The sequence below is a fragment of the Thrips palmi genome, unplaced genomic scaffold (genome assembly GCF_012932325.1).
Source record: "Thrips palmi isolate BJ-2018 unplaced genomic scaffold, TpBJ-2018v1 HiC_scaffold_8, whole genome shotgun sequence".
Lineage (NCBI taxonomy): Eukaryota > Metazoa > Arthropoda > Insecta > Thysanoptera > Thripidae > Thrips > Thrips palmi.
This window is the reverse complement of record NW_023144635.1, coordinates 7,826,797-7,846,389: the sequence shown is the minus strand read 5'-3', so window position 1 is coordinate 7,846,389 and position 19,593 is coordinate 7,826,797. Positions and strand designations below refer to the sequence as shown.

The following is a 19,593-nucleotide window of genomic DNA, read 5'->3' as shown; positions in this document are numbered from 1 at the left end:
GCGCGCTCCACACGGCCGTGCGTACTCATTGCCTATCGTCCAGGGGCTTGGCTTGAGAGGCTAGACCATAACGCCGAGTGCGCCTGGTTGGCATTATCAACGTATCAGGAGGGCTGCTTTGCGTGATAAGTCCGACTCCGCGCTCCGCGCTCCGCGTCGATGGCGGCGCCGACTTTCCCACAGCCATCCGCGACGTCGTCCGCCTCTCCGCGCGGCCCGGCGCTACGACGCCGGCGGCCTACCCACTGCGAACATGATGAGGCACGCCCCGCGCGTCTTTACACTAGCGTCTAATCTAATCAGTGCTTTTTCTGGGCGCCAAACAGGACTCTGTCTAATTTACCATCTTTTGTTTACCGCGGGCCCCCTTCCCTCTCGAATGACCTCCGCAGATAGGGCACTGCCGTGGCACTGCCAGGTAAACGAGGACGATGGCGCAACGGCCCGGTGGCGGCGCACCGCGTGCTGCCGCGCACCTGTAGAGCGGGCAATGCGCTCAGGTCGCTCAGGTGCGGCGGAAATATTAGAAGACCTCCCCTAATCGATCATCGGACCATCGGACGGACCATTGCTCTGGCCTCTGGGTTTCGACGGTCTTTACTCTCCCTCCGCCCCCGCCCCTCGCTGCCCCCTCCACTGGCCGGTGTTTACTGTGTGCTCTCTTTGCCTGCTGCCGCAGCAACAGCATCAGCAGCCCACCGCGACTGCTGCGGCCGCGACCACGACGCCGCCGGCCCGGCCACTTGTGACTGTCGCCTGTCGCCATCCGTGCGGACTACAGACAGACGCCAGCAGACGCCTCTTCGCGCGAGACCGGGTCCCTTTTGTTCCTCGCGATGACTCTCCAAGCCATCAAGTGGGCCGGAGGCCGCCTGGAGATCCTGGACCAGCTGCTGCTCCCCCACGAGTCCAAGTACATCCCTGTCAACGGCGTGGAGGACGGCTGGAAAGCGATAAACGCGATGCAGGTAGGTAACCTAACCTGCTGCCCATGCTCTCCGGCCCAACCCAACCCTTGAGGCTCCCATTTGAAAGGCTTTTGTGGGAAGATTGTGCTGACTTGTATCGTTTGCTACGATCTCGTTACATTAATGTTTTAATTTTTAAAACGGCTGTTTGTTAAATAGTTTGTTCTGTCATCACAATAAATGCATCCTATGTACGAACAAATAGATTTTTTTGGTCTGATAATAACGATTATTTCTCTTTTCCGTAGGTCAGAGGAGCTCCAGCTATTGCCATCGTGGGAAGCCTCAGCTTGGCAGTTGAGCTTCTTGGTACCACATTTAATGACAAGACTGTATTGCGTCAGGATGTAGAAGGAAAGTTGAATTATTTGTGTTCTGCTCGACCGACTGCCGTTAATATGAAGATTGCAGCGGAAGAATTGACCCTTGAAGCCAATCGATTGAGCAGCGATGACTCAATTTCAGATGCAGAGGAAATGAAGAAACAGTAAGTGTGGTATTGTTCTTCTATTTTGTCAGTTTCCCAACAGTGTCATTCCAATAATTTTTTTTCATTTCAAGATTGTGTTTAAAGATAGAGGCAATGCTGGAGAAAGATTTAAACGATAACAGAAATATTGGTGAATTTGGGGCTCTGTCTTTTCTGACACGAGCTGGTGTAAATGGAAAAGTACGAGTTCTTACTCATTGCAACACGGGATCACTTGCCACTGCTGGTTATGGAACTGCGCTGGGTGTCATCCGTTCTCTATTCCATCAAGGCAAACTGGGTATGTTCAACCAAACAAATTAAATTAAAACATTTAAAAGTTTTCTTTTCATTAGTCATTTTTGCATAATTTATTGTATTGGATCCCTTTAGAACATGCATATTGTACGGAAACTCGTCCTTACAACCAAGGTGCTCGACTCACTGCTTATGAATTGGTGCATGAAAGGATTCCCTCCACTATGGTGTGTGATAGTGCTGTATCTGCACTTATGAAGTCGACTACAATTCATGGTGTTGTAGTCGGAGCTGATCGAATTGCAGCAAATGGTGATACAGCCAACAAAATAGGAACATATCAGGTAAAGTATTGTTTCATGTTTGGTGTTATTTATTTAGTTGCGTAAAGTTGAATTTCTTTTGGATTTTGAATTTTTGCTTTTTCCAGATTGCAGTGGTTGCAAAGCACCATGGTGTTCCATTTTATGTTGCCGCTCCTCTTACTTCCATTGATTTGGATACTCCCAATGGTGATCGCATTGTTATTGAAGAAAGACCCGCTGTAGAAATGACTCATGTTGGTGGACAGCAAATAGCAGCCTCAGGTTGGAGCTGAATCATTTTAATTTCTAATTTTTTGACATCGCTCACAGCGTTTTATTTTTCTGCTCTTTATGTCTTTCCTTTCCAGGCATCCACTGTTGGAATCCAGCTTTTGATGTTACTCCTGCAGAGCTCATCACTGCCATCATCACAGAACACGGGGCATTTACTCCAGGAGAGCTTGCTGATAAGATCACACCACTAAAGAAGAGTCTCTGAAAGTTTGATAAGCAGTGCATTGCCGTTTGTTTGAAAGGAGATGGGCAGAATGCTGTTTCTTAGTCTTTAAAAAGGCTTAATGTAAGATTTATACAAGTGTACAGTAGGTCATATGATGAATTATTTTTGTATGCTTTTCATGTAATTTAAAACTTTTTATTACTTTTATTATTGTTACAAAAATATTCCAGACTTCTTCACTTGAACATCCTTCATGAGGCGGCAGTGGGTGCAGATGCTACAGGAGGATTTGTTTTACTTTCTTTCAGTTTAAATTTTCTGTCCGAGTACAGTATTATGGTCTTTTTTAAAAAATCAGATCTATATGGAAAATACACCTACTTTACTCAGGAGGGGTTTAAATTGTGCAGCGCACTAACTTTCTACTAGTTCATGAAGAGATTTTTCCTTAATGATTTGTAACAATGAAGTGACTTTGGTATGAAGCCATAGTCGAGACAAACTTACATTTGAAATCACAGATCTACACTCCACCCAATGCTCCCTAAATTAAGAGTACTGCTTTATGGCAAGATTGCTACATTTTTATACATTAACTAAAGAAGTAGTCAGTAGAAGAAACAAAAGCCCAAACAAAACCAAACAGCACAAGATACTCACACAAGTTTGTAGCAAACACACAATAACAACTTGCATACTTAAATTGCTTCATACTAATTAACTACAACTGGATGCATTCTTAACAGAAATGCACTTGCCCATTTTTACAACTGGAGTTCGACTTTCACCAAGCCTGCTGCATTCAAAAGCAATCAATGCACTCCACATATCGTTGTAGGCCTTTAAAATGGCTTTGTTGAGAAAAGAATGTTAAACTTATTGGTGCCACAACAAAACAAACTACGTCAAAATAAAAAAACTAGAAAAGCCCCCTTCAATAAAGGTAAACATGACCAATATGACTGAGGGAAATACATTTAACTAGAAACAACATAACAAAATCAAAAAAATTTAAAACAAACAACAACATTTCATAATTTAATCTTATCAGTTCAATAACTTAAATGTTATTTTGTGGATATCAAGATTCGTTTTGAAGTCCTATGTGTAAAACCTCTGACCTTTCTCTTTTTTCCAAAAAATAAGTAGATGTCTTTGTACAACAGTTTCGATTGATTCATCTACTTATTTCTGTCAGACTTCTCAAGCTGAGCTTAATCTAATAAATATCGAGAAAACATGAAACGAAAACAAAAAAGAACAACATTTTTACAATAAAAACATATCACAAGAACAAAAAGCCAAAATAAATAAGGGGACAGAGGACATGTTTCAGATCATAGTACGAGTACATGACTCATTTTTGTACTGCCTTTTAAGACCAAAAGGGCAAAATGACGTTGATTTAATGAAACTTAAATAACGCATTGCTTAGTTTAAGTTCCAATACAAACACACGCCACTTTGAATAAGAACATTCAATGTATTTTAAACTAAATTAATATTGGTACACTGGATTAATAACAGGTACCTCAGAAATGTTTAAAGCAGGCAATAAATAACTCTTGATATTTTGATTAACAATCATTTGTTAAAAATACTAGATAGGTTTTTGAAGTTCCCAATTTTACCTCTTTTCACCATCAGTCTAAACTGACCCCAATTGTTACAACTAAACCGATTCCAGAGAGACAAATTAAACGAGAGGTACAATAGTTTGTCACAAAAACACTCCTACCATGCTCAGAAAAATTCCCAGTAAATGTTCCTAACCATGACAAGAGTCCTGTCAACACAATTAAAAACTAGTACATGAGAAATTCTGTCTGCTTATCTGGGGTTCACCATGACACCATCCTGATGACGATCCTAAAGAGAAACATATTCATGGAGTTAGTAAACTGAATATTTTCAGTAATCATGGATGAAGGCTAGAAAATTACTTACAGCCAATCTTCTGTGCACCATTTTAGGAACAGCATGATGGCCAGGGTGGAGAACTTGTTGAGGGGCGTGAGCTTGGTTTGGCTCATTGTTATAGTCGATTTGGTCCACATCCCCCTCATCTAGAAAAAAGAAATACATATGGCATTATGGCGAAGTGAATTTGAAATGAAACCATTCAGATACAAAATATCTCAATGTTACCTTCTCCTTCATTATTTGCAGGGGGATCCTCTTTGTCATAATCACCACCATGGTAATTATAATGCCCAGCCTGAGCATCTAGCTGTGCAGCAGGTTGTTCATGGTTTCTCCTGGTGATGGAATTATATGAAGTTGCGATTCAAGATGCTTTAAGATGTTTGACTTATATAAATTTAGTGCATTTTCTTTTTTTTTTTTGCCACTTACCCATGAGCTGAATCCTGATTGTGGTGGGCCAGCTCCACAAATGGATTGCCACCTTGCACTTCTAAATCAGATTGTTGATGCACATCTCCATCAAGAGGCACAATGTTCACATTTTTTATGGCACTTTTATGGAATGCTGCAGCTTTATTATCTGCCCTAAACGGATTATCATGGGGCAAGAACACAGATTTGTGGACATCTTGGGCAGCAAGATATTTGTTATCAACTGGAATGCCAATATTTTTGTGCAAATTGTACACACTGTTGTGAGCTTTCAGACCATTTAAGTAGCCATTGTCACTCTGAACATATTTGTGTTGGTCCTGAGCATTAGCGGGTGAGTCAACTAAATTTTGTTTCATGAAACTTAAATCATTTTGGAATGGGTTCATGTTCTGGTGCAAAGCTTGGCCAAAACTTGGTGAGCGCTGTGCAATTCCATGGGCATGATTTGGTGGAGCAGGAAGTACATTGTTTTGCACACCCGTTGCAGGAATTCTTGGTGCAAATGGTGGCATTTGACCCTGATTCTGGAGAACCTCTTGGTGATTAAGACCGTGAAGTCTATAAGGGGCCTGAAGAGGAATAGCATTCTATAGAGAAGAAATATAAACATTATTAAGTATAATTGCTGTTTGTTCAAATGAGGATTGAAACTTCTTAGGAATGCAACAACAACATAGAGAGCTGTTTTCTTTTAACTACCTGGCCGTAATGGTTGTCACTGCCAAACCCTAAGGGAGCGGGTAAGACGCCTTGAGGTCCATTGTTGGCAAAATCTTGCTTCTGTAATTATTATTATTTTCTTTAGATAACATAAACAGATAAAAAGGAGAATCTTCCTAGATTGATACATTGGCACTGTCTATGTACATCTTCTGGAATTTAATTTCTGCATTACTTTAACTCTAAAGGCAGAGGAAGATAAAGAACATAACACTCACTTCCACAGAAACATGCTGTTGAAGAGGGGAGAGTAAGAGAGGCATTGGAAGTGCTGGTAAAGCTCGATGTAACATTTTGTCTTGGCTTTGTAAGGCTTCTGGATTTATCTGAGTAGTAGTTGAATGGTTTCCTGAAGTCTGGAAAATATTCTTATGCAATGGATGTAATGCAAGGAATGAAAATTGTTTTTTCTCAACCTTGTATGTTACCCATAAAGCACACCCTCTTATCAGATTCTGCCTGAATATTTCAGCTAGTTGTATGGTTGTACATTATGTTACGCTGAAATTGCTTTGAGCCCATAGGTAACATTAGGTAGGAGAACAGCAGAACTATGTGAAGAAGCCATGCATTATTTTATTTTACAGATAGCAAATGTGAACAAATGATGAAGAAAAGCACTATCTTGGAGAAGAAATGGGGGAATATGAAGATGTAAACTTGAAACTTAGTCCGTTACCTTGGACACAGGCTGCAATAAGCCTGGCTGAGCAGGTCTTGCTGGTTGGAGAATTTCCTCCTGAGCAGCGGTAGAAGACTTCTGTGCAGCAGGCAAGACATTGTGAGGGGGCTCATGTAAACTACCAGTGCCATTGTCTCCAAGTGCACTTTCACCAGGAATAGTTTCTTTTGTTGAACCTCGTTTAGTGCCAGCATTGGCTCCCTGCTGATGACAATGTGTTTGATCAGACAATTAGAACAGAAGTACATGAAGGTCACAAACTAATCATCATAAACATACCTGTTCATTTACATTGTTGTCCAGTTTTCTTTGAAGCAAATTGAGTTTCTCAAACAATGCTTTGTTCTCTTCTTCCAGTCTAAGGAACTTAAGCTGAAACAATTGCATCCATTTACTTAATACTGTACTCAGCAAAAATGAACAACAAAAAATTCTTAATGGTCAAACATATAAGGTAGGTGACCATACCTTGAGGCTGCTGGCTTCAGTGTCTTTAGTTAATTGCTCTTGCCGCATGGAGGCAAGCTGGGCACTCATGCGACTCACAGCCTCAGAGCAAGATGCCTGTTCAGCTTTGGCTTTGTTACTAAGTTCGTTGAGGTCCTCATGCTCACTTTGCAGCAATTTGTACTGCTGTTGAAGGGCTTTGTACTTGTTAACATTTTCAAGGTTTTCTTTATCTCTCAATTGCTGTTCATCATTCATGCGGGACTGCAGCTCCTCCTTTGTTTGTCGATGTTCAGCCTTTTCTTGATTTAATGACTTCTCCAGGTTTTTCTTATATTCTGATATTACTGAAAAGAAGAAAGTACAATTCCACATTAATTTGAATACCCTTTCATGGCATTAAGAACAAAAGAAGGAAACTTATGCTCACCTTGAACTTGGGCAGCCAGGGAGTCTTGCTCTTGGCGACATTTGCTATGTGCATTGCGCACTTCATCAAGTTCTACTCTAGTGCTGTGATACAGAAATATGACCCCAGCAAATAAGGTCAAAACTCCTAAACCAGCAAACAGGCGACCCTTTGTGCTCCTCACTAGCCTTGAAGAAGTCATCATTCTATGGTTCTCCTCACCACATCCTGTAAATGCAAGTCAAATGTGAGGCACGGCAAATGATAAGAGTGAGTACACACAAATTGTGACGCCTTATCTCTAAATGTTATCAGCAGCATACGCATGTTCATACATTCCTGAAATGGCGTTCAAAATGGCCCTTGGGCTACTTTGAGACCTTATTAATTAGTTTCAAATCATTCATACAAATTTGATGATCAATAACAATCAGTTTGCCAAACAGTAGAGCATACGTAATGGGGACACATTTTTAATATGACCTAGAATAAGTTATGTCTAAGCATTGACATGAATGATCTTAAGAGCAATAAACCATCAACATGAAGCATTGTGCACTCAGGAAAATATATGATCAGATTTCAAAAGAGTGAAAACAAAATATAATACATTGGTTGATAATCAGTGGCCTACATATCAAAATGACCAACCTGACACATTTGTTGCACACACAGATGTTCATGTCATAAGTTTTGAAGAAAAAAACTATATTAAAAATAAAGCTAAATCTTAAAATTGAACTAGTTATACCAAATTATCAAAAACATGGAATCTATCCCAGAACAGGTGTTCAACAGATCACCCTCAAATTGGGTTAAGAAATGAAAATTTAAAAAGTCGCCACACTGAAAAACATGCAACGTGCATCTGCAGAGGACATAAATGCAAGAAAGTGCAGGATGAATTTAACTCTACAGATCATAAGAACAGAGAACAAGTAAAGGGTTTATTTCCTAGGACACGTATTGACGAATGTGCCGACAACAGCTCCCTTGTATATACTCACGTAAAGTTTTAGGACTATCCAAAGCAACGGTCCAATCTTCAAACTAAACAGTGTAATTCATGAAAAATGATATATATCGGCTAAAGACATGTTAAATAAACGAGAAAAGGAACACAAATGCACATCTGAACTGTTTTGGTGTTTTGACGTAAGTACAGCCGTCTGTAATGTTGTCATGCGGTGAAAACAACTGACAGACGTTACCGATACCAACCAAACCATAAAATAATGTGAAATTAGAAGAAGCGTATTCTTAAAACTAATATTTTTCCTCGGAAAATTTTAAAATAAGAGATGATCCCATTCACTAATATTGTTCGCAAATCAATTTGTTTCTTCTCAAAATCAGTAACATGGCTGCCAACCCAATATAAGCTTGCGAAGCAAAGGACTTAATTTGAGCTGTTTTCCCATGAGTATTAGCTAGTTTTGACTTATTCAGAGCCAAATGAACGACAAATTTCAATTTCGTATCCAGTAGAGGAGAGGTAACGAGTTTTGTTTGTTGCGATATTTCAGTTTCGATTCTGGACAGTCGCACGAGTCCCACAGCCAACACGCTAAATGAACTTTCCACTTCCAGTCTCCCTCTAGCTTCCGTTCGAGTAAGCCTAGCGAAATGGAAGAGAGGTTTCGTGCTCTTCATGCAAAATTGTTCGAATTTATTGTCTTCAGTGTGTAAAGTGTAGTTTAAGTGTGAGAGTGTCAAGCCTGAGTGGATTTAGAAGATACAGGATTTGCAGTTGTGATTGCTTGGGTAAGTTGTGGCGTCCTTTCTGTCTCAGAACGGGTCTGCCTCTCCCCGGAGACTTGATGAGCCAGAGAGAGACAGCACGAAAACTCAGCAGGCGAAGGCGAACTTGCTCTCTGGGGTCGTCCCACACCCGTGGATTCAAACCCCTGTTTCTCCACGAGTAGCGCCCGTGTTCAGTTCGATGGTAAAGCGAATCGCATGTTGGTCATTTTTGTTAATTTTGAAACCAGCCCCCGCCGGTTATTTCCCCATTATTCAGAGCATAATGTTTCTGCAATTGCAGCCAGGATGATTGTGTACTTACATTGCTATCGCTTTCCTCGTCCATCAAACTTCGTACTCCCCACCGATATGGACACTTAACCTGTGTCAGTTAACCTAGAAACATTTGTGCAAATTCTGGAAACCTGAAATTGTAATTATTAGGCTGCTGTTTAATCAGCTTTGTCTGTTGGTGACTGACATTTTCTCTCGAGAAAGACACCTTGCTTCAATGCCATTTGTGGTTTTTCTACCTGTTTACGAAGGGTCCAATTGCTCTATATTTCAATAAATTAATTTGCCTGCTTCAGTGATGTATTCGCTTGTAAGTGTTGGAAGTGCATAATCTATCATTCCACAACAACCTTGGAGGTTATCTAACTTTCTACTGATCAACCCTATTTATTTCTTGGGGCCCTTGAAATATCCGCTTTGGAGTAGTTCTAGACATGTGCTTGAGCCCTATACAATTGACCAAATCTCAACATATTATGAAAGTAAGGGTGCACAATGTGTTCTATGAATGCAGCTCGGTGCTTCTATCATAATAGTGTGCTAAGTTTTTAGGGGGAGTAGGGGGGTTCCCCAGTTCCTTTCTCAGTGCCTTTGCGTTGTGTTGATTATTACCTGTGCGCACAACTGGACTCCGCTTGATAAAGAGGGGGCTGAGGTTTGCTGGACATTCCATGAGTGCCTTCATGGGACTCCAAGGGACTCCCTTGCCCCCTCCCTTGCCTGCTCCACAGCTGCTGCTTTGTCCGCCTGCTGTTTCCGCCCTTGAACTCCATCCCTTGACACCTTTCCTTGCCAATCTCCCTGCTCTGTGCCTGCCCCTTCCCCCTTTCTCCCTGCCTGCCGGCCGTGCTCCTGACCCTGCTTCCGTCGTCCTTCTGCAGCCCCAGTTCGTCCGCCTCCTTTTCCCATTTCCTTCATCCCTCTCTCCCCCCCATTCTCTTCTCCCACGATGTGGCGTCCCCTTCTCCCTGTCCTCCCACGACGCCCCGTCCCGCCCTCCATCTCCTCTCTCAGCCCCGTCCTCCTCGACGCGAGTACGCGAAGCTACGCGAAGCCCAAGCCCCGTCCGTTTCCGCCGCCATTTTGTGTCGTTTTGTTTTTATTTTTTTGCATCCGCTCTAATGACTGATCTGCGCGCCGCCTCTGCCATGGCATGGCCGGGCATGGCCTGCCCGTGGCTGGTGTGCCGTGCTGGCGGCGTGGATGGCCTGGGCCGGGCCACGGCGCGGCGCCCTTCTCCTTGACCTGCTCGGCGGCCGGGCCTCGCCGGGCCGGGCGCCGGTCTCTGCGGGGCGCTCCTTGTTGTGCAGCAGGAGAGGAAATCCCCATCCCCGGGGCCGGAGAGGAGGCGAGGCGAGGCGTGGCGTGGAGGGTGTGTGGTGGCACGGCGAGCCACGGCTTGCAGGCCGGCCGAGCTGCGCGCTGCTCGCTCTGCGCTGGCATGGCCGGGCACGCCAGCTAGCATGTCGCCGTGCTGGGTAGGCAGCCCGCGTCGCTGGCGTGTGCTGCGTGCGGCTGGCCCCTGGCGGTGGCAGGCGCTCTGGGCTGGCTGGCTGGCTGGGCTGGCTGCTCCCCGCGTTGCTCCGCGTTGCCCCGCGTTGCTCCGCGCTCCGCGTAGAGAAGCGCCAAGGCGAGGCCAAGCGCGGAGCAAAGGACGCGGCCGTGGCGATGCGAGGCGAGGCGCTCGGGATGCGCCGCGGCAGCACGGCGGCACCCCAGGCGCCAGTTTGGCTGTTTTCCTTTTCCCGGCACACTTTTGATCGCCTTTGGCGGCGCTGCCTGGCGCTGCTTGCCTGGCCGTGGCGTCGCGGTGCCGGTGCGGCGGCCTGCTCATGCGCGTTCTGGTTGCGCAAAGTGCATTTCCCACGAAGGCTGCCCTCGCCCGGCCCGGCCGGCCTGCATATTGATGGCGCCTGCCTCGCCTTCGCCTTCCTCTTCCTCCCCTTTATTTTGGGAGGGTGCCGCCGCACCGCCACGCAGCGCCACGCAGCGCCACCACCCCGATGTCGCTGGCCCAGGGGCTTGCTTGGCTTGCTGCGAGTGAGGCAGGGCGCGGCGTGGCGCGGCGTGGCGTGGCGCGGCGTGGCGGCGGTCGCGCAGCGTCAGCCGCCATCTTGTTTCGGGAGCGGCAGACCGGGCTGGGCCGGGCGGGCCGGGTGGGTCCGCTGTGCGCGGCGCTCGGCTCGACTCGGCTCGCTTGGCCTCGCTCGCCTGACTCGGCGCGGCTCTTGCGTGCCGCGGCTGCGCTCGTCCGGGCCGCCATGGCAGTGGGCATTCACGTGAGGCGTGGGTAGCCTGGCGGCCTGGGCCACGGCCTGGGCCACGGCCTGGGCCACGGCCTGGCGGCTCGGCTCGGACGGGGTGCCCCGGGTCGGGCCGTCGGGTCGTCCGGCCGAGCCCCGGGGTGAAGGACCTGATAAGTACCGAAAGATAAGGAATGCGCGAGGACGGCGTCGGGGCGGCTGCGGCCCCGGGGGTGCGGTCGGGACGGGAGCGCTCTCACCGGCGCAAACAGCGCGCCTCCCCGCCCGGGCCGACTCGAACCTCGCGGAATGCGGTTGGAGCCCACTGGAGCCATGGGGCGAGGAAGGCTTGGAACGGTGTCCCGATTCCCGGGGCAGAGGGGGGTCGGCGCGGCAGGGGGACGGCCGCCGGCCCCGGGCCCCGGGACGTCGCGTTGTTGATGAAGGCGGCGCAGCGGGCGCAGCGCGGCGTCGGAGAGGCGATGGGCTGCGGCACGGCCTACTGCCAGCTGCTCCCCCAGCCGTCCCCGCTCCGCCCTCCCCCGCGCCGCCAGCCCGCCAGCGGCCCAGCGCAGCCATGGGCCCCGCTGTGGCTGTGGCGTAACCAGCGCGTCGAGCAATGCCCCGCCGCGCCCCGCTCCGCTCCGCCCCGCGTGGTCGGCCTAGCCCGGTGCTGCAGCCCCATGCAGGCAAAAACTTTGCAGCCTCCAGGTCACTGCCATGGCCTGCCACCCTTGCTCGTCTGCAGATCCCCCCCCGCTTCTTTTCCAACACACTGGCTGGCAGTCTCTCCCCCCTCTCCGCGCCGCTCGGGCGGGGCTGTGGCGGGGCTGCGTTGCTGAGTTCTTTGTCTGCCCGTCGGCCGGTATTCGAGGCCCGCCTGGAGCCCTGCGGAGCTCTGGAGCCTGGTGCTTGCCTTGCCTTTGCCTGCCAAGCCTGCCTGGCCCGTGCATGGAGTAGGGGGGATGCGGGCGGGGGCGTGTCCGCCCGGCGTCCCCGGCGTCCCCGGGCGTCGCCGAGGGTCTTTGTGGCGTCGGCTGAACCTCGTCGGCCGGGCGGCGGCAGGAAGCGACACGGCCTGGGCCAGGCCGCCAGGCCGCCACCTGCTCCAGATGTTGGGCTCCACGCACGCCCGGGTCTCGGCCCTCCATCCGCATCCCCGTGGTGGCCGCGGCGGCCGCGGCCAGTCGGCGGGCCGCTGCGCTTGGTGCCGTGGTGCTTGTTCCGGCTTGACTGCGAATGCCCCGCCCCACCCCACCCCGCCCCGCTCGCCGCCACTCTGAATGCGCAAACCAGTTCTGCTGCTTCTTCTGCCGCTTGCTTTATTTTTTGCCGCGAGCGAGTCAAGGCGATGGTTGTGTCAAGTGCGTCGGCATAAGTACTCGGCCGTTGTCATCGCGCCTGTTGCCGCACGCGCGCCGCCCCGAGAGGAGCCTCGCGGAGGCGTAGCCGGATGGGGGTCGGGGAGCATGGGGCGGGTTTGGGGGGACCGTTCAAGCTGTGCCCTTTACCGGGCCGGCGATTCGGCCCCGAGGCTGGGACTGGCGGTGGCGTGGGCGGGGCCCCTCGGTCCTTCGGCCCTTCGCCGCGTCACTCGGCATCCCGCCCGACGTGGACCTCCAAGGGCCACCGGGCTGGCCGCAGGGCGCACCCGGATCGATAGCAGTGTAGGTCATGCACACCGCGGGCCACCCTGTGCCGTACTCTAACGCGTTGCCTTTCTGCTTGCAGATCATCGAGGACCACCATGCGCAATGAATGCTGCCCGACTCTGGTCGTTTGAAGGTGAGTTGTTTGTTGCACTGCCGGAGAAAGCAGCGCTGCACCGCAGGCCGCCGGGGAGGGGGTCCAAGTGGCACGCCGGCACGCCGCGCCGACACGCCGCGGTAGCGTGGAGCGCAGCGCGCAGCCGCGGAGCCCCGTTGAGACTGATACACCCGCCACCCTCGTCGGCGCCCGGCGATGCCTGCCCGCCGCGCCGCCCGGCCCGCCGGGTCGCCTACCTCTCGGGCGGCGTGCGCCGGCGAGTGCGCCGGGCATGCGTTGAACGGTCCTCGGCCGGTCTCTCCTCCGCCTCCTCCGCGTTCACTCTCCCGCTGCGCTTGCTGCGCCGTGACGCCCCGCCGTCCGTCCCCGCCGCTCCTGCCCCTGCAATCCGTCCTCCCCCTGCGGTGCCTGGACTTGTTGCTGCAGGCCGAGCGGGCGGGCGAGCGACGCCGAGCGACGCCGAGCGACGCCGAGCCCCACCCTGGCGCGGGACCGGGCCCCACCCGCCCAGAGGCGCTCCGCTGGCTCCGCTCCGCCGTGCTCCGCCCGGCTCGGCCGGCCGCTCGCCGCCACGCCGCGCACGAGCAGGCGTCACCTCAAAATAGTTGCCACGACGCGCGCCGTGCCGTGTCCGCGCCGTGGCGTGTCCGCGGGGCGAGGCGACATGCGCAGGTGGCGTCGCGGCAGCCCCGCCACGGCCTCACCCCGTTGCTGCACTGCGGGCCCAGTCGGAAGAGTCGTTTCGTCGCTCTGCCTCGGTCGCACTCGTGGCGCGGTCCGTCGGGGTGCGAGAGAGGCAGCGAAGAAACGAGGGAGAGCTTTCCGAGTCAAGATTATCAGTTACCTTCGGTGATTCGGCCACGTTGTGGCAAACTTTGCCGGGCTGGCGCTCTCAAACTATTTGTGGTGAAGGCGTCGCCGAGGCGGGGCGTAAAAGAGAAGGGTCTGGAGAGTAACAGGGCGACGAGGGATGCCGTTAGCCATGGCCAGTTTGGACGCAGTAGTCGCTCAAAGTCAGCGAAAGTGGCTGCTTTGAGTGGACCGCCGACGGGAGCGTCTCGGTGCGGAGCAGTGCTGGCCCCGTGCGACTCCGCTGGCCCGGCCTGCCCGACGCGCGCGCCGTGCGGGCTGCATAGCACCGCGGCGCTAGTGGCCCCGCGCGCCGGCCGCGTCGCCGTGCTGCCGCCGCCTTGCCGCGCCTTGCCGCCGCGGTCCGCTTGGATTGATTCCCCGCGGGGATCCGCGTTCCCGTTGTTCCTGTTGTTCCGTTGCCGTCGCGCCGCGGAGCCTTATCTGGCTGGTGGCGCAACGTGCCTTTTATTTTTGCCCCCCCCCCCCACTTTTATCATCGGCGCGCTTGTTAGTGGAAGAAGTCGCGAAATGAAGGAAGGAAGGGGATATTGGAGGCGCCGCAGCGCGCTGGTAGGAGCGGGGCAGCGGAGCTATCTGGGTGTGGGAATGGTGGCGGCCGCGCTATCTCGTCGGACCTCTCGGATCCTCGGCGATTTTTCTTGGCGACCCCTGTCGGGCCCTTTGGTCGCCATCCCCGGGGCAATAAGTTGTCATCGGCGGCGTCCCGTCTGCGGGCTGCGCCGTGTCGTGCGCGCGTGGGCCGTCGGGCCGCGTCGCCGCAGTCCAAGGCCGGCCCGTGTAACCCGCGCCGCGGCCCGGCCGTCGCCGTGTCGCCGGGCATAGCAATGAGTCTAGGAGGAAGGCCTAGACCCCCGCCCTACCTGCCTGCAGGGCCTGCCCGGCCTGCCCGGCCTGCCCCGCTGCCTTCGGGGGCTGTGCCTGTTTGAATTGACATGGACGCGCGCCGCCTCGGACGCCACGTTGCCGCTTTACATGACGGGGTGGGGCGGGGCGGAGTGGGGCGCCCGCGCCTGGCCTGCCTGGCGGGATTTCGGGGGCGGCGATGGCGGCGACGCGTGGACGGGTGGGTGGGCCTGGCTGGGGCTGCGAGGGCCAGGCCGTGCGCGCTGCGTCGCTGCGCCGCTGCGAGCCCCGCCTCGGCCCCCCGGTCGTTATCTTGGCCGCCGGTGCGTGGCGCCGTGGCGGGGCAGGGCAAATTCGATCGTGGCCGTATTGAAAAGCAAGGCGCGCGGACGGAGCGGCGACACCGTGCGTGTGTCGCAGCAGTCGCAGCCAACGCAATACCGCGCGCGGCCCTGCTGGCCCGCTGGCTGGCTGCTGGCTGGCCGGCTGGCCTCGCGCGTCGACTGCACGGACTGTGCGCCGCGGCTAGGCGGCGAGGCGGCAGGCGAACCGGGGCCGCCGTCACACTCGAGGGTAGGCCTGCCCGCATGCAGTGGTGCGTGCGGGGATGCCTACCCTCTCCGGCCGGGGCGCGAGGCGTGAGGCGAGGCCAGCCAGTCTGCTCCGCTGCTCCGCCACGGCTCTGGCCGCAGGGGCCGGGCAGGCAACGCGCTGCGCACGAGTGCGTGCGGGCTGCCTATCGCCTATCGCAACGGCGGCGAGGGCCCAGCCGGGCCCAGCAGAGCCACGGCGGGAGCCTCGCGGTCGGACTGGCGGGCCAGTGGCGGCCCCGCGCTCCTCGCGGCGCCGCTCGTATGGCGCGCGCATTCAAACAGTCGGTTTAATTGGTTTAATTTCGAGGGGGAGGGGGCGGAAGAGGGCCGGGCGCGCGTGTGCTGCCGGCCGCCGATAAGTGATCCGTGCCGTTTTACTCGCTTGACTCGTGTCGTCGGCTCGGCTCGTCCCGTGGCGTGTGACACGGGACGCGGCGCCGCGGCGGTCCATCCGGGCTTTTGAACAGAATGCGACGGCGGCCTTGGCAGCCTTGGCCCGGATTCACGGCATGATGCTCTTTGCGATCGCCATGCCACTATCCGCACTATCGCTGACGCACACGCTCGGCACACCGGTCAGATGCACTGCTGCGCCGCCGCCGCGGTGACGCCCTCTGTCTCTCTCGCGCCCCCACGTGACGTCGCCGACGTCGCGTGTGTGCGACGGAGACGGAGCGTCGAGGCTCCTCGCAATGAGTCAGCTGCGTTGCCGCTCGCTGCTCCTCCCCGGCCCGGCTCGGGTTTTTGCTGGTGGATGGTGCGGACGGCCTGGACGGGGTGCGTGACTACGCCTCCTCGCTGCCGAACGGGACCGCCTGGTTGCCTCGCTGCACCTGGGCTGGAGAACCCGGAGAGGGGGCCCTACCTCTACCTGCGCGGCCCGCCCGGTCGGCCCGGCCCCAGGCCCCAGTCTGCTGGCTCAAGCTCCTCGCCGATGCTGGCTGCTCGAGGCGCTGCTGGAGTCGCTGGAGGCTCCAGCGGGGGCGGCGAGGGATGCGACCGCGATGCGACGGACGGAGCCTGGGGCCGAGGTTGGCGACCGGACAAAGCCCCCTTTCCCCCCTCGAGCCATAAAAATGCAAATTGTGAGGATCGCGTTGTTTAGAAGGAAGGAGCGGGCGACTGTGAGGTGCAAAAACGGCGGGGAGAGACGGAGGGAGAATGTCGGGGGGAAGAGGGGGTGGGGAGAGCGGTGCCGTCGCTCAGGCTTTGTGTCCGGGACGGCCGGGCGGCCGGGCTCGGGCCCAGACAATGGGAGGGTGGTGGTGCAGGCCAGCCAGGCCAGCCAGGCCAGCTGGTGCGCGGTGCGCGATCCACGGAGCCGGGCTTGGGGGACGTGGCCCGTCATGTACGCCACCACGTTGCACACACTTTGGTGCGCCCCCCGGCTGCACGGCGTGGGGGAGGATTGGTGCAGGGGTAACGGGGTGGAGAGTGGGGCAGGAACGCATTTCCGGCGACGCTGCACCCTGCTTTGGGCGTTTGCCGTCCTCGCTGCATGGACTGGCGTAGGCTGGCGTCGTGCTGCTCACGGGACGAGCGGGACGGCGTCGGAGCGGAGCCAAGCCGCAGCCCAGCCCAAGCCAGCCAACCGGCCGGGCCGTGGCGAGCCGCGCCGCGCCGAGTGGAGGCCGTGCCGCCGTGCGGCCGTGCCGCAGCGAGCAGCAGCCACTCACTCCCTCGTGTTGACCTTGCCTGCCCCGCCACGCCGGGCCACGCCGGCTGCATTTCTGTTTCTCCTCGTCTTGTCCGCCGCCACGCTCTGCCACGCTCCCCCCATTATCGGCATCCCTCTGTGTGCTGCTCGTCCTGCTGTCTCTGACTTGTTGCGTGGAGCGGCTGGACGGACGGGCGGCGCGCGGCGGACGGGACGCGCGGCGAGGAGCGTGGTGGACGTTGGTCGCGGCGTGGTGGCCGTGGTTGTTTCTGCTGGCCGCCACGCTCCGCCACGCTCCGACACGCTCGGGGCGTGACTGGTGGCACCGCGTATCTGCGATAAGCCCGCTGCGGTGCCGGGGCGCGGCCGAAGCGCTCTGCCCGCTCTGCCCGCTCTGCCACGTCGGCGCTGGCAGGGCTGCCCTGGGCAGTGCTGGCGCGGATGGCTGCAGGGGGTTGCCCCCGGTCCCCTCCATTTCTGTGACATCCGCCTTGGAGCCCGCCTTGCAGCGCGCCCGCCCGGCGAGTGACGACGGTTCGTACCGCGCGCACTTTGCCCTTGGCGCGACCTTGCCCGTCGGCCCGTCGGAGCGGCGGAGCGCGCGTGCCTGTGTGTCCGTGTGTGTGATTAAGACTTTGCCCGTCTTGTTGTTGCAGAATGAGGTGTGGCTGAGCGCTGCGGCCCCACTCGCCCCCCGGAGGGCTCAGCATGAAGGACGGCGTCGAGGCGCGGCTGCCACCCCCGTCACACGCGTCGGACCCAGCGCCCCCAGCGGCAGGTGAGCGAAGCAGGCGAGGCAGGCGGCGTGTTTGTCTGCCGGCCGGAAATGACGGTGTCTCCGCGGTCGGTCGACGAGTCTCTCTGTCTGGCTGTCCGTCTGTCTGTCCGCCGGCCCGGCTGTGTGCCGCGGCTCCGCTCGCTCCGCTCCGCTCCCCTCGCTGGCCTCGCGGAGATGCAGCCTCCCCGTCGCGGCCTCCCCGCCGCACCCCTCCCCTGGAGCCGCGCCCGCCGGGCCGCCACCCCTCCCCGTCTGGTTTTGGGGTGCAGAGCCTGGCGGAGCAGTGCGGCGGTCCTGACGGCACCCTCGGGCCTGCCCTGGCCCTGCACTGCACGCGACTCGCTCCCCTCCCTCCCTTGGCGTATAATTGGTCTCGCAGCTTCGACCCGGCCAAAGAAGTGATCCCCGATGAGGGTGGAACGGGAAGGCGGCGGGGACTGCGTCATGGCGTCCGCGTACGTCCGCGTTCGTCGGTGTCTCCGGGCTGGCGAGGCGGGGCGCGGGCCGGGCCGGGCCGGGCCAGGCAGCCGCGGCGTCCTCCCTGACCTCGGCGTCGGCGGCGTGCCCGGACAACGCCCCGCTGTCTGTCTGTCTGGCGCTGCCGGCGCTGGGAGTGAGCCGCGTCGCCGTTTCCAGATGGCGGCGCGCCGCGGCTGGCGGATTCCAGCGACACTCCAGAGGCGCCGGGCCCCGCCGGCCGCGCGACCTTGGCGGACTGTGCATGCGCCGCGGACGCACGGACCTCTCGGCGTCCCAGAGCGCGAATGAATGCGGCCCGAAGGCTGAAGTGAAGGCGGCACGGTGCGCGAAGCTGCCGCCGGGGAGTAGGTCGCGACGGTCCTTGCGCGGGGATGCCGGGGATATTATTAGCAGATCCCCGTCGGTCCCCGTCGGTCTCGCCCATCCCCTGCGGGCTGCGCCATGGGCTGCGCTCCAAGGCGGCGGGGGGCGGGGGCGTCGTCGCGGTGGTCGTAAGGAGGATGGGAAGGGGGGCGTGGAGCGTGTGAAAGTGGCTGCGTGGCACTGCGTGGCGGGCTGGAGCGTGGAAGATAGTCCGAGGCGCGGTCCTGCCGCCGTCCTGGCACTGCCGCGGCACTGGCCCGGCACGCCAGGCGGCCCCGCGGCGAAAGCAGGCGGCCGCGGCCAAGCGGGCGGCCAGGCGAAAGCCCCTGGGAACGGAGGCGTATGCAACCCGCAGCACCGCCGTGCGCGACCCGTCGCGGCGGGTGGCCTACCCTCGCTTCCACGGGAGCTATTGCTGCGCGCCTGTGTATCGGAGGATAGGCAACCCGCAGCGCAGCGCTGGCCCAGCGAACGCGGCCAACGCAAGCCTTCCCCGCTCCCTCTGTCTCCCTCTTCCCCTGGCCCGGGGCAAGCGGCCCGTGTGCTTTCGGACCGACGGGGAAAGTGCCGCCGCGTTTTACTGACTTTGTTTTCGTGTTTCAGGGAAAAATGGCGGCGATGCGCCGCGAGAGTCTCGGTCCGAGTCTCGGCCCGAACCGGAAGACTCGACAGCTGCTGTGGGTCCGGCGCCACTCGATGGGGTGAGGCATGATGCTCTGCCATCGACTCGCGGCCTCCAGCCGACACATTTGCTGAACTGCCATTTTGTGCTTGCAGGCTGCGGTAGATGCAAACGGCAAGACTGAGGAGAGATGCGGCGAGACTGACACCGACGGCGTGGCCGGGCCGCCGCTCGAACCCGATGCACAAAGCGAGGCCG

The 19,593-nt window shown here is 56.0% G+C and overlaps 2 protein-coding genes across 8 annotated transcripts; one reads left to right on the top strand and one right to left on the bottom strand.

Moving 5' to 3' along the window:
- The first annotated feature begins 693 nt into the window (after positions 1 to 693).
- LOC117653404 (methylthioribose-1-phosphate isomerase) lies at positions 694 to 2,850 on the top strand. 2 transcript variants are annotated; one of them, XR_004588221.1, is made up of 7 exons: positions 694 to 968; positions 1,217 to 1,455; positions 1,530 to 1,738; positions 1,831 to 2,039; positions 2,126 to 2,282; positions 2,369 to 2,580; positions 2,691 to 2,850. XR_004588221.1 is itself a non-coding variant. In XM_034399054.1 (6 exons), the coding sequence occupies exons 1-6, from the start codon at positions 837 to 839 to the stop codon at positions 2,497 to 2,499; spliced, it is 1,077 nt and encodes a 358-aa protein (XP_034254945.1). In that variant the 5' UTR covers positions 694 to 836; the 3' UTR covers positions 2,500 to 2,667. The 2 variants fall into 2 exon arrangements, 1 of the variants encoding a protein (XP_034254945.1); XM_034399054.1 differs by lacking the exon at positions 2,691 to 2,850 and having other exon boundaries at positions 2,369 to 2,667.
- On the bottom strand, positions 2,642 to 8,301 carry LOC117653403 (Golgi integral membrane protein 4-like). Of its 6 annotated transcripts, none has more exons than XM_034399051.1 (11): positions 8,087 to 8,301; positions 7,101 to 7,307; positions 6,692 to 7,017; positions 6,503 to 6,595; positions 6,221 to 6,427; positions 5,760 to 5,897; positions 5,521 to 5,601; positions 4,816 to 5,390; positions 4,609 to 4,718; positions 4,408 to 4,526; positions 2,642 to 4,329 (listed from the first exon to the last, which is right to left on the bottom strand). In XM_034399051.1, the coding sequence occupies exons 2-11, from the start codon at positions 7,282 to 7,284 to the stop codon at positions 4,291 to 4,293; spliced, it is 1,872 nt and encodes a 623-aa protein (XP_034254942.1). In that variant the 5' UTR covers positions 7,285 to 7,307; positions 8,087 to 8,301; the 3' UTR covers positions 2,642 to 4,290. The 6 variants fall into 6 exon arrangements, with proteins under 6 accessions (XP_034254942.1, XP_034254939.1, XP_034254941.1 ...); XM_034399048.1 differs by having other exon boundaries at positions 4,816 to 5,408; positions 8,087 to 8,296; XM_034399050.1 differs by having other exon boundaries at positions 4,816 to 5,408; positions 6,221 to 6,424; positions 8,087 to 8,294.
- Positions 8,302 to 19,593: the final 11,292 nt, after the last annotated feature.

Bases quoted from the DNA above. Each gene is read 5' to 3' on its own strand.
- LOC117653404 (XM_034399054.1), top strand. From the start codon at position 837: ATGACTCTCCAAGCCATCAAGTGGGCCGGAGGCCGCCTGGAGATCCTG. The intron at 1,739-1,830 runs GTATGTTCAACC...GGATCCCTTTAG, and splicing joins ATTCCATCAAGGCAAACTGG to AACATGCATATTGTACGGAA. The intron at 2,283-2,368 runs GTTGGAGCTGAA...TTTCCTTTCCAG, and splicing joins ACAGCAAATAGCAGCCTCAG to GCATCCACTGTTGGAATCCA.
- LOC117653403 (XM_034399048.1), bottom strand. From the start codon at position 7,284: ATGATGACTTCTTCAAGGCTAGTGAGGAGCACAAAGGGTCGCCTGTTT. The intron at 5,602-5,759 runs GTGAGTGTTATG...TAATAATTACAG, and splicing joins AACAGCATGTTTCTGTGGAA to AAGCAAGATTTTGCCAACAA. The intron at 4,719-4,815 runs GTAAGTGGCAAA...TTCCATCACCAG, and splicing joins AATCAGGATTCAGCTCATGG to GAGAAACCATGAACAACCTG.